The sequence below is a fragment of the Empidonax traillii genome, unplaced genomic scaffold, assembly GCF_003031625.1.
Source record: "Empidonax traillii isolate 1590-97213 ecotype Southwest subspecies unplaced genomic scaffold, ASM303162v1 scaffold286:size1162393, whole genome shotgun sequence".
Lineage (NCBI taxonomy): Eukaryota > Metazoa > Chordata > Aves > Passeriformes > Tyrannidae > Empidonax > Empidonax traillii.
The window spans coordinates 262,668-274,873 of record NW_020955479.1 but is presented as its reverse complement, the minus strand read 5'-3'; the positions used below and the strand labels follow the sequence as shown (position 1 = coordinate 274,873).

The 12,206-nt window shown below is 40.6% G+C and overlaps 1 protein-coding gene across 3 annotated transcripts in view; it reads left to right on the top strand.

Moving 5' to 3' along the window:
- PRKCA (protein kinase C alpha) overlaps positions 1 to 12,206 on the top strand; it is a 129,312-nt gene that overhangs the window by 90,633 nt on the left and 26,473 nt on the right. For 2 of the 3 annotated variants that reach the window (XM_027890368.1, XM_027890369.1), the window contains exons 6-8: positions 3,242 to 3,398; positions 3,497 to 3,631; positions 4,410 to 4,506. In XM_027890368.1, coding sequence (XP_027746169.1) covers positions 3,242 to 3,398; positions 3,497 to 3,631; positions 4,410 to 4,506 — 389 coding nt within the window. Of the gene's footprint in view, positions 1 to 3,241; positions 3,399 to 3,496; positions 3,632 to 4,409; positions 4,507 to 11,435; positions 11,466 to 12,206 lie in introns of all 3 variants that reach the window. The other variant, XM_027890366.1, reaches the window with a different exon arrangement.

Below are 12,206 nucleotides of genomic sequence, written 5' to 3'. Positions count from 1 at the left end.
CACGGGGTTATTTTTCACTTAACTTTTTCACCCCCACACAAGAGAGGGTGACTTTGGTGAGGGGGGGGGAGGGGGGGAATCTCTTCTTCATGTCAATCCTCTTAGAGAAACCTGACCCATCCTGTTAAAAATAGGGCACCCTTAGAGATGGACCACTTGGATGCTAATTCTCTGTAAGCACTATTCAGCACAAGTATCATCATGCTGTTTCCTCAGGAAAAGAAGAGCTAAATCAGTTGGAAAAAGATGTCTGAGGGTATTAATTATGCAGACAAAAAGTACAAATGGGCCAGATATCTTTAAACAAGGAGGGAGATAATGACTTTGTCTGCAGCCTGTATTTAGTACATGTTGCATCTTTCCTTCCCAATTAATCTTTGAGCTTCTCTTTCTTATATTTAGAGGTTGGGGTTGTGGTTTTTTTCCATTTTCTGTGTGTGCTGCAAAAGAAAGAAGCAATCTTTCTTGCACATGGTGCCATGGCCTCCTGCTGCCAGTGCTGTTTTCCAGGCTCAGCAGGTCTATCCAGGCTGCTCAGTGATGGCTTTCTCCAGGGAATTCTCCATGGCAGAGTTTCCAAGGATGTCTCTGCATCCACCCAGCCTATTGCTTAAAATTCTGCTTGTTACATTGAGCCTCTCCAGGTAAAACTGAAACCTAAAAGCTCAGTCTGAAGATGCCAAGTTCAAATTAAGCCGTTTTGTTCAAGGAATTTTAGTGATAAACTCACCAGGGCGTATTTTTGGGAAGCTGCAGAACATGTGGAGAGTTCTGCTCCTCACTTGTGTCAAACTACAGTATAGGAAAAAAGAATGAGAACGTGGATTTTTGAAGGAATAGCTCATGTGCCAAACCTGGCAGTGCAGTCACAAGAGCCATGCACAAAAAAAAAAAACCAAAAAAAGCCAAAATAACCCCAAATATAGGATGAGAGAGAGCAGCTTGCACTGAAAGCTGTCACTTCATCCTGCACTCTCTCTTCATGGTTCTCAGTCCCTTTGGGATTGTAAATGCTTCACTAAAATAAGTTATTGAATCTCAGTGTTGTTCCTCAGAGGTGTTTGAAGATCACTTTCAGTGTGCCGAGTTTTAATATTGGGTGGGTTGGGGTTTTTTTTTTCATGGGTTGAAAACAAATGGCTTTCCAGCTGACCACTGGGTGTGAAGACCCTCAAAGGGCAAACTCAGAGTAAATGAGAGTGGAGACAGTTTTCCTGGCCTGAAAACTGTCATTTCCCCAGTTGCAAAGCCCCTGTCAGATTTATGGAAAGCTAAAAATGAAATGGTTTGCAAGGATGTTTCTGTTCTGTTCTTTTAAAACACAGTGATTTCTTTTTTCTGGTATAATTATTTGACCAACAATCTGAGTGAACAGGATCACATTTTATTCTAAAATTTTAACCCACAAGCATTTTCTGTCTGTAGTTTAAAAACACAAATTTAAGAAACTTGATCAGTATCAACTGTTGGGTCAAGTTCATGTGATTCATTTCCAGCCACGATCTAATTTTGTTAATTAATTTACCTCAGAGTATCTGTTCTGCCTGAGAATTATCTTGACAAATAAACTGGTGTCTTCCAAATCAGTTATTCCCATCCCTGGACAATGCCTTCTTCCCACAGCTATTTTGGTATAAGGTCCTAGTTAGGTGTGGTGTTTCTCCCTTCCAGCTTGTTCTACCACCCCTAATAATCTCTCATTAAACAAACAGAGCAGGCTGAACTGTTTGAAATTATGGTGGGTTTTTTTCTGTGGGTTTTTTTTCCCAAAAAGAAAATTTCCCTCTGCATCAAACGGCACAGGCAGTTGATTTGCACTTGGCAGTTGTGTCCTTTGGAAGAACACAATGAACACTAAAACACTCTCTCCATCCACTGCAAGGACAGAGCCAGCCTAGAGCTGGTTCCATCACCCTGCCAGTACACCTGGTGTGTGGGAAATGGAACACAACATCCCATGGTTTATAAATCACCCTCATTGCTGTTTTACAAGAGGGATGTTGTCAACACCACCATCTTTCATTCCACTGGCCTTTGGTAAAGCACAGCAGTGAAAAGCTGCTGCCCAAAGCCCGTCCTCTTCTTAGTCTATATATAAAAATAATATCTGTGTTGCTTGGATGCCTTTCAGCCTCCATGCTGGGAAACAGCAGACTGAAATCCTGGGAAGGATTTTTTTTATTTATAATATGAAAATGCCATTTAAATCTGAGGGGAAGAGGAGAAGAGTGCCTTGAGCACCTGTTGCTGAAGATCTAACAAGTTTTTTTTTATTTTCTTTCTTTGCATTAGCTCTGACTCTAAAATTCATATTTCTGTAGGAAACATTTTCCATGAAGAAATATTAAGTGAGCTCCAAATTTCCCTCCCCAGCTTGATCCCAGTTGGTTTGGGTGGGATGGGGTTTCACAGCATGAGGAAAATTCACCTCTTCTTCCAAGGTGCAGCAGAATAAAAGCTTCCATGATGCATAAATGTTACTCATGTGGCTACAAGAGGGAGGGCAGTGCTGTTCCACTGAATATTCCACTCCCCTGCACTTCTGACCTGCAGGTTCTGAGTGGTCTCTCACTCTTGGGGGATCAGCAGCAACGTGAGATAAATTAACTCACTCCATTTCTTCTTCTGACATTGTGAAAGTAGAAGCCACATTAAGATTTCTGTGAAGCTGAAGTTCAGCTTGTCTCCCCTGTATCTTTCCTTTTGATTGCTGTCATGACACAATGGCAGTGATTCCCTCTGACAGCTGATGATCTGTGAATCCATGGGACGTTCGGTGTTCCAAAACCTTCCAAAGGGGGATTGTATCAGATAATGGACCCTCTGAAATCCACTCTGATCTGGCTGTTGCCCTTAACAGCATTTGGCTGATAGTCCTGTCGTTGTATGACCTAAGACTGATCAAAAAAAAAAAAAAAAAAAGCACAAAGAATTGGTACCTGCTTAGAAAAATGAGAGTGATGGATTTGGGTACTTAATCGTTCCACTGCAGGAAAGAGCTGCCTGGGAGCTGCGTGTCGGTTGTGAATCACTCCTCTCCTGTCATTGCTCTCTACAATTCTGATAAATATCACTCAGTACAACCCCACTTTACAACAAGGAGTTTCTTCCAAGTGGCTTTCACGTGTTATTTGTTTGTCAGCATCTTTCAATAACTCTGGTTTGACGTGTTATTGCTTCTTATGAGCGATGTCTAATCCTGTACAAACGAGCTGGTTTTTCTTTTTTTTCATATTGACAGTGAGAGAAGCAAAAAACCTCATTCCCATGGATCCAAATGGACTCTCAGATCCTTATGTTAAACTGAAGCTCATCCCAGACCCGAAGAACGAGAGCAAACAAAAAACAAAAACCATCCGTTCCACTCTGAACCCAGACTGGAATGAGTCCTTCACGTTGTGAGTTTAACAGCACTTCATGCGGGATCTTTGCATGTTTGGAATTGTTTGTTCGTTGTAAACTGCATTATAAACTGCTCTACTTCTCTCCTTTTTAGTAAATTAAAGCCTTCAGACAAAGATCGCCGGTTGTCCGTCGAGGTCTGGGACTGGGATCGAACAACCAGGAATGATTTCATGGGATCTCTTTCATTTGGGGTGTCAGAGCTTATGAAAATGCCAGCCAGTGGATGGTAAGAGTTTCAGTCAAGAGGAGGAGAGAATATATCACCCAAAGTTTTAAATCACTCTTTTTCTTCAGCATGAACTACCTTTTTTATTTTTTTTTTTTGAGCTTTTCACTGAGTTTCAGGCTATAAATTCACTGAAAGTGCAACTAAACCTAGGAAATACAGGCTATATATATTTATATATCAAAGGAGGATAATGGAAGGATTGCTTTTCTTTTGTGGTGTGCATGAAACTTCTGCTGGAGCCAGGAGCTGCTGCAAACTCAGCTCTGTGTACATAGTCTTGTGATAGGAATTTTATTTTTATCTCAAATATGATGTATTCATTACTAAGTGTATCATGTTATATATAGCCCTGCATATTCAAAGTACATGGAAACTGATTTCATAAAATGCCATCTCATTACCAACCAAGCAAGGGGTGGAACTCCCCACACCTCCTGAAAAAGGACATTCCTTCCAAGACTCTTCTTTAGGGCTGTGGAAGCGCTGGAGACAAAGGTTCTCCAGGGTTGATGTCTCCCATCATATCACAGGATGGGTGGGAAGAATCACCTCGTCCATTCATTGCCACATAATTTGGGAGTAAAGATTTGATTTCATGTTAAATATACTCTATTTCTGAGTTTGCTTTAGGTCCTTGAGGTCAGTTCTTTACCTGTGACACTGATACCAACCACACACACACACAAAAAATCATATAATCACACTAAATCAGGTTTCAAATCCAACAGGAATTAAACTGGAAAGTCACAATTTTTTTTTCTCAAACGTTCCACAGGTACAAGCTGCTGAATCAAGAAGAAGGTGAATATTACAATGTTCCAATTCCAGATGCTGATGAAGATGGAAATGCAGAGCTCCGGCAGAAGTTTGAGGTGAGGGCTGAAAACTGTATATTGCACTTACTTTTCACTTTATTACGAAATTTTTCACTTTATTCCAAAAAAGAAAGCCCGTTAAAAGATACATATGGTTGAGAGCTACTGCTTCTGTTCCTGTGACAGCACTGTGTGACTTTGGTGTGGACCAAATGGTTTAATTCAGTGGTGGCATCATTTTCCTGACAGTTCAGCTTCTCTGCTGTGACACTTCGAAGTTGGTATTTTAAAATATGTTTTGTCAAGCATGTGTAATAATTTCAATACCTTCTAACACTTGCTGCAGAATCCTCCAGCCATTATCACTGGTATCTGCATTATTTGACAAATGATATTTTCAGGAACCACATATTTAGAATGTTTAACACTGTAAGTTTGTGTGTTTTAACAAAAGGCCTGTAATGATTACTGATGATTTAGAGCCACATAATCTTTTCAGAGGTTTTCCATGTGAAATTCTGATCTCACTTTAAGGACCAGAGGTATTGCTGGTTATGTATAGGAAAGATAATCCAGAGAAAAAGCTTTCCACAGTGTCCTGCCTTCTGTTGGTAGCCACGAGCACGGTCTCATTGTGCCATACAGAGGAATAATTCCTTAATGATCACACTTAGCCAGCAACTCAGCCTCTTGTGACAACTGCAGCTGATACTCCAACTAAATATTTGCTGAGCACAAACCCCAGAAACAGGGCAGGTACAGCCTGGGGAGGGAGGTGGTTTTGCTGATGGCTGTGCTGGATCCAGCTCATCTCCCTTGGCTGCCCTTCCAGCTGCTCTCACACACAGAAATGAATTTGCAGTATTCCAATCTGCACTGTTGGTTTCCTTCTCCTGGTTGGACATTTACAGCCTCAGCCAGGCTGTTCCTGCAGAACCTGATTAATGTACCTGCTGTGCATAAACAAACACGCCTGTTCCTTTCCACCTGAAATGGCAATTTTTTATGTTCACCATCAGGCAGAATTCTCCATTGTTATTATAAAAGATGGGTTAAGCCAAGAAAGTGAGGAAAAACGGCACCTGTTCAACTTTGAAGGAAGAAAAAGAAAAGGTGCATCGATTTCTTGTGAACGCCTTTGGATCAGCTCCCATGCTCCTGTCTGCAGCATGAGCTATGATTTTTGTTACACATTTGAGAAGTATTTGAATCTCCATTCCATTTTCCTTTCTTTACAATTGTGATCTGACCCAGTGTGATTTTATTTTGCTGCACTAGGTCATCTGCTGTTCAAGATCATATTTCTTTTTCACCCTCCCTGTGAAGAATAGCGTCAAAAGGAATTCTGTCCAGCCCTTCCATGCCCCTGTGCATTACACAGAGCCTGGAACTGGGTGGATCTTTAAATACTGGTGATGCAGGTATAGAAATCTACCTGGTTTTTTCCTCAGGTCAGGGACAGCACGAAGAAAAGTCACTAAAATTGTCCACTTAAAAAGGTCAGATATTATATTCACTGTGTTTGCATATTGAATTTACAACCTCTTAGGCTTTTTTCTTCATCCTACAGTAAATACATTGGTTGCAGGAGAAACAGTGAGGGTTTATCTGTGTCCTGCAATGAAGGGGAGGAGAAATCCTGAGAGGTTGCATCATGTAAAGCTACTGGACCTGGTACCAGAAACAGCAGCTTCACACAGGGGCAGCTCTGCCTCAGAAATAATTAGTCTGTCTCAAAGTCTAATTAGTTCAGCCTCAGCACTGTGTATTTGAGGCTCTCCCTGTTTGGGGAGTAACCTGGTTGTTGCTGTTTGAGTGGCTGAATTAATCAAGGGAAGGGAATAGGTCTTCAGTGAACACGGTGTCTCCAGGAATGTGATTTCCCCAGGTGCACACAATGAACAGTTTGAAACTTCAGTGATGATAAATGAGTGTTGGTAGCTGAACAAACCCTGTAATTATGGGGAGCCCGAGGCTGGGATAATGCAGTGGTACATGGCAAAAGGATTCAGGTTCACCCATTTTGCTCTCTTTTAAAATTTACCACTGTGAGAAGGAGCAGAGGGAAGCAGGACCCTCCAAGGAAAATTCTTGCTTGGTTTCAAGGGCCATCACTGTGATGGCTTCTAAAAATTAGCAGCACAGATGTCTGAATGGTGGTATTTAACTTATTAGCTATTCTGGTGTGGCACATAAGTAGTGCTGACTCTGATCATCTTTTATCTTACTTCTGTTATCATTTATATCCTGGCTTGCATAGGCATTTTATTTTAGGTACCCCGTACTAAGGAACAAATAGATAGCACTGAGAAATATGCTGCTATTTGGGATTTAATGACATCATCTAAATAAATATTGCCACTGTTCTAAAATCAGCGTTGAAGCCTTGCAGGAAGGAGATTGCAGATCTTGACTGCCATTTTCCTGGGGGAGTGAATTTGTCAGGAACATTAAAATTATAGATAGACCAAGAGGTCATTCTGGGCCATCTCCTCATTTATCAGTTTCTAGAAGGACTAACTCCAGAGTGCTTCCTAATCAACTCTGCAGTTGTGCTGCTTGGTCTGTTTTTCAATATATGACCCTGTGATTGGTCGCCAAGATACATTATGTTAACTTTCAGTACAAAATTACAACCATTTCTGCAAAAATATTGCATTACTGATGTCAAATACTTAAAATGAATCCTGGTGGCCTTCAGAGTAAAGGGCTCTTATACAAACCTAAGCTACACAAGAGTACAGAAACTTTAAGATGAGAATTTCATTGCTTATTTAGACAGAATAAGAATATTCTCAAGTTATAAAAGATCAGGGAACCAGTAGCTGTGGAATTTCTGAAACCTGTTTCTGATCTTAAGAGTGTCTAAGACACTCTTAAAATTGACTTTGCCCTTTTGACTGAAGTTTGGAAATGTGCCTTGTAGAACCTTCAAGAGCACTTAGGAACTACCTCCCATTTAAATCAGAATTTTAAAAATATCTGCCTGCATCTGTATTTCAACAGACAGCCTTGAGATTCGGCCTCAGGCTCTCATTGGTTTCAAACTCTTTACACAATCCCATCACATCCTTCTTAACATATCACTGTAACCACCCAGACTTCTTATTTAAATGTGCTTATTAGCCACACAAAGCTCATGGATATGTTGCTTTGCTCGCTGGACCTTCTGGCACAGATTCTTTAAGTCATTTATTCAATGTAAATCTACCATAAAACAACTATACGAGATTATAAATAAATCATAATTAGATTCCAAAATTCCCTCCCCTTCCATTTGTAAATGAACAGAAAAAAACCCTGTTTGTCGTGAGAAGTTTCCTCGTGGCCCATTCTGCCACCTCTGAACCAGCTGAAAAATTAACACCCAACTTCTGCCCTATCCAGCAAATGGGACCAAATTTGGAAAAGAAAGGCTTGAAGAGGATGGTGCTTTTTTTACCTTTTAGATTTTATTGCCAGGATTTTTCTTACGACGTGCAGTGTGTTATCTGTGTGAACCTGGGCATTCTATAGAAAGAGAGGTGTGTCACGCAGGGGGGCACTGCAGTATTTTCTACACAACAAATTTTATTCAATCTACGTATTTTCTGGATCTCACCCCTCACTAAAACTTACAAATCCCGTTATCTGCTCATTTAGCAGTGTGATCAAATCTGTCCTCAGTGTTTGTACGTGATACATCATTATTAATATTTAGAGATAAAAATATACTCCTGTAGGAAGCGGAGGCAGGAGAAAATCTGTCACTATTTTCCCGTTGGTTTTAACCTTTGGTTGTGAATTTTCCCTCTGGAATGGGATTATTTGTGGCCGTCTCAAAATGCAACTCCCTTCTCAACAGGCATATTCAGAATAATTGTGGCTGCTCCATAATTGTCCGTGCTGAGGTTGCCATGGGAACTCCCAACAGTCCCAGGTGGCTCCATGGACCCAAACTAGCAAATCTTCTGCCTGCAGCATGTACTTTTTGTTAGATACTTATTTCCTCCTTACAGTATTTTACTAGGCAAAATAAAAAGCAGAATATTGAAATAATGCAACCTGATGGTATTTGTTTTCTACCAGGTTGTGACTTGAGCAGTAAGATGCTTTTGCCATTTAGGGCATCATTGCTATTCTTTTTTTTTTCTTTATTAGGGGAAAAGAAATGTGTGGATTTGTAAAACTTCTATTGTAGAAAGTTATTTCAGCTTGGTCAAGCCTTTTTTTCCTTTTCCTGCTTAGTAAAGCACTTCTTGATACTTAAAGATCATCTTAGAATAATAATAGAGTAATTCTGGTTTAAAAGTAGGCTGGTGAGATATTCTCTCTTATCCCCTTCTTCCCACATCACCAGCATGGGAAATGTTATTAAAAAAAAAGCAGTTATGGCCCATTCAAATGATTTTTTTTAAATTAAACAAAGGCCAGAGCAGCTGTAATCCTGACATGTGGACACATTTAGTGAGCACAAGGTATCTTGAGTGATGGGAGCAGTGTGAGTCACTACACCCAGCTTTGGGAACTGGAGTGATCCCAGCACGTTGTTTCTGCTCCTGTAATCTTCATTTTAAAGCCTCTGTGCAATGGTCCTCCTGGTGCATAATCTTCCCGTGTCAGACATCTTCTTTTGCTGTAATGACTTCCTCTAGTGCAGCTCTGGGGGGGTTTCAGAGGAACAAAATTGTTCCCTTAGTTTCTGAGAGACACGGCTGTTCCCGCTGTGGGGGGTCCATTCTGATGGGGCTTCCCTGGGGACACAAATCCACATCCACCACCCAGGCCACCTTTGAGTGGTGTTTGTGGGAGGTGTTTTCAGTTGCCTTGACCTGTGGAATTGCTGGTGGAGGCTGTAGTTTCCTTTTGCAGCCTGCAGCACAAGGAGGGGGAGCAGAGTTCAGAGCAGGGCGGATTTCGTACCCAAGCACTGGAAGTGGTGACATTTTGGTGACATCTCAGTGCTTCTGACTGTAACTGTCATGATGATCCTAAAGGAAATGTCTTTTAAAGTGCCTTATCATTTTAAATATAAGAACAGGGAGGATGTGGAGCTTGGCCATGGGGCTTGGTTATAAATACCTGGGACGTCTCCAGTGACTGAGACAGATATTTCTGCTGCTGAGCTCCTCCAGGGTGCAGGGCAGTGCTTTGTTTGACCAAACTTGGGTGTTAATCCTTGTGGAGATGTGAATTTACAAATCCCCCAGTCTGGATTAGTGCATACAGAGCTTCCATGGGTTTACACCATCAGTCCTCTCTTTGTGGCAGCCCAAAGGTGTTAAACAGCACCTGAAAGGCACAGTTAAAGCTTTCTGGTGAGTTTTGTTGCTGTTATAGTCCAATGCTAAAGAAACCTCTTTCATTTATTTATCATTTCCTTTCTGAACATCAGTACATCGTTTCAGATTGTTTCACTGCAGGTCCTGCATTTCTTAGGTCTTTGACACTCCCTTTAGTTTTAGTTTTTAAAGTGGTTTCTGGCTGCTTTATTAGGAAGGAGAAGGCCAGGACTGTCTTGATTAATCTGACATTTTCCTGATATTCACAACAACTTTAGGCCAGAAGGATATTTTCTTTCTTTCCTTTAATCAGTGGCCAGAACATCCTAGAGCTGTCTTAATTCTGAGCTGGAGGCTGGGTGAAAATGTTGCAGTTGCACAGCCAGGGCCATAGCAGAAGACTCCAGGGACTGTTTCAGTAGCTTCTTAAGAACCCAATGAGTTTTCTAATTAAATTTATTAATTTTTCATTAAAAAAAAAAAAACCACCCAAAAAACAAAATAAGCCAAACTGTAGAGGATTTTTTTAATTTGTGAGTTAAGTTCTCCAGGTCTCTGTGTAAAATATTATAAGGGCTGTGAAGGAAACATTTCTTGCAAGTTTTTGAAGGATGGCAATGTTTTTGCCCCAGAGCTGTTATACTACAGTTACTTTGCTCTTTTTTTTTTTTTTAATAAATAAAAGATATGATCTCTTCCATATCTGTATCTAACCAGTATGCACTCCCATTTTGAAGCAATAACTGTGACTTCAGGGAGGTTAGGGAAGGTGACATGGAAAAGGGAAATAATGTTGCTGACACTTCAAATTGAGAACTACAAGATTAAATTTACTTTTCAGGAAACAGACACTGAGCTACACTGAAATCATGACCAGCCAAAATATCACTGGCACATCAATCCACACTCATTATGCATATAGAGATATAAAAAGAAGAGCTGCTTTTTTTGGCCATGGCACTCATTCCTATTTTTAAATTGTGCATATTTAATCATTAGAGAATAGTTTGCAGCATTCTAGAGATGCTGTTAGATGACTCCATCTGTTCTGTGCTATAGCTTGGCATGGGGAATTCCCATATGCAGTTATCTGGAGGTTTCCCATCCACTCACCAGAGCTCAAACTAGAAAACTTGACATTTCTTAACTAGATGACAGAAATCTCTGGTCTCTGTTCACATCAGCCTCTGATTTCCCTAAGGCTTTTCTCGGGCTGTGTGTTGTGATTTCAGGTGAAGAACACATGTTAAAAAATCATATCGTTGGGAGGGATTTCCTTATCCCTTGTGTAAAGGTTAAATGTGTGTTACAGAACAAGGCAAAAAAAAAATAAACCAGGAAACCCCCTTTAGTGCTGTGGCCCTGTCAGAGCTCCTCAGCTGGTGAAGCCCAGGCTGCCCACAGCTGGACACACCTGGAGTGCTTCCCCAAGGAATGTCCCCTGCATGAGGGGGGTGAGTGTGGCCAAGGCTGAGCTCACCCCCAGGAGCAGCTGTGTGAGGACCTGCCCCTCGCTGTGCTTGTCCCTGCTCCTCCCTGCCAGGGTAATTAACACCAATTTATTTTATTTTTTTTTTCTGTGGTTGTTCTGTGCTTAACAGATGTGTCCATTTTGTATTCCCGCTGCTGTGTCTGTGTTTGTTTATTCTGCTACTAATTGTGGTTGCTTTGCTGTGCCAGCCCTTACTAACCAGGCAGTGTTTCTCCCTTTCCTGTCTCTTCCAGGACTGTCATGTAAATATCCACTTCTTCAAGGTAGTTTTGGTGTTCTCCTACACCTTTCTCTTCACACAACCCTCTTTACTGATGTTTGAAGTTTATTAAGTTTATTAAGTTCAGTTTCATCCTCACCATCTTTTAAGGATGCACTTGTTTTTCTCCCAGTTTAAGGTTTTCTTTTTAAAAAAAATTGGGAGTGTGAATCTTCCACGATTTGTCACAAAATACTCCCCAGATTAAGATTTTCCTACCAAAAAGCAGTCATCATCCAACCTGAGCAGATGCAGTGTGCCTTTCTTTTTGAAGGAATGAGTTAAATGAATGCCACCTTCTCATGGAAAATGGAAAATGGTGCATCTTTAATTTGAAAGACATTCATGGAACTTTAAATGAACTTTCACAGATCAAATAATGCTCGTGGTCGCTGTATATTTAAATAGATAAATTTGCATACTACAGCATGCATGGTTTATGGTATAACATACTACATTTATTGCTTTATGTTATTTGGAGTATGCTATATCATAAGAGGTTATTATATTATCATGTGCACAGATGCTCTGAGACCTGAAATACCAATTCACCTGTTAACTTCCCATTTTGCTTTTTTCACCAATCACCACATCACTCAGTTATTGCCATAAAAGTTACATCTCAGCATTGAGAACATACATGTGTGGACTTGATATTTGCATGTATCTCTAACAAATTATCTTGCTTTCTTACGGCAAAGGTCACTGACACAAATCACGCTTCAAGTTTTATACGTTGGTTAAA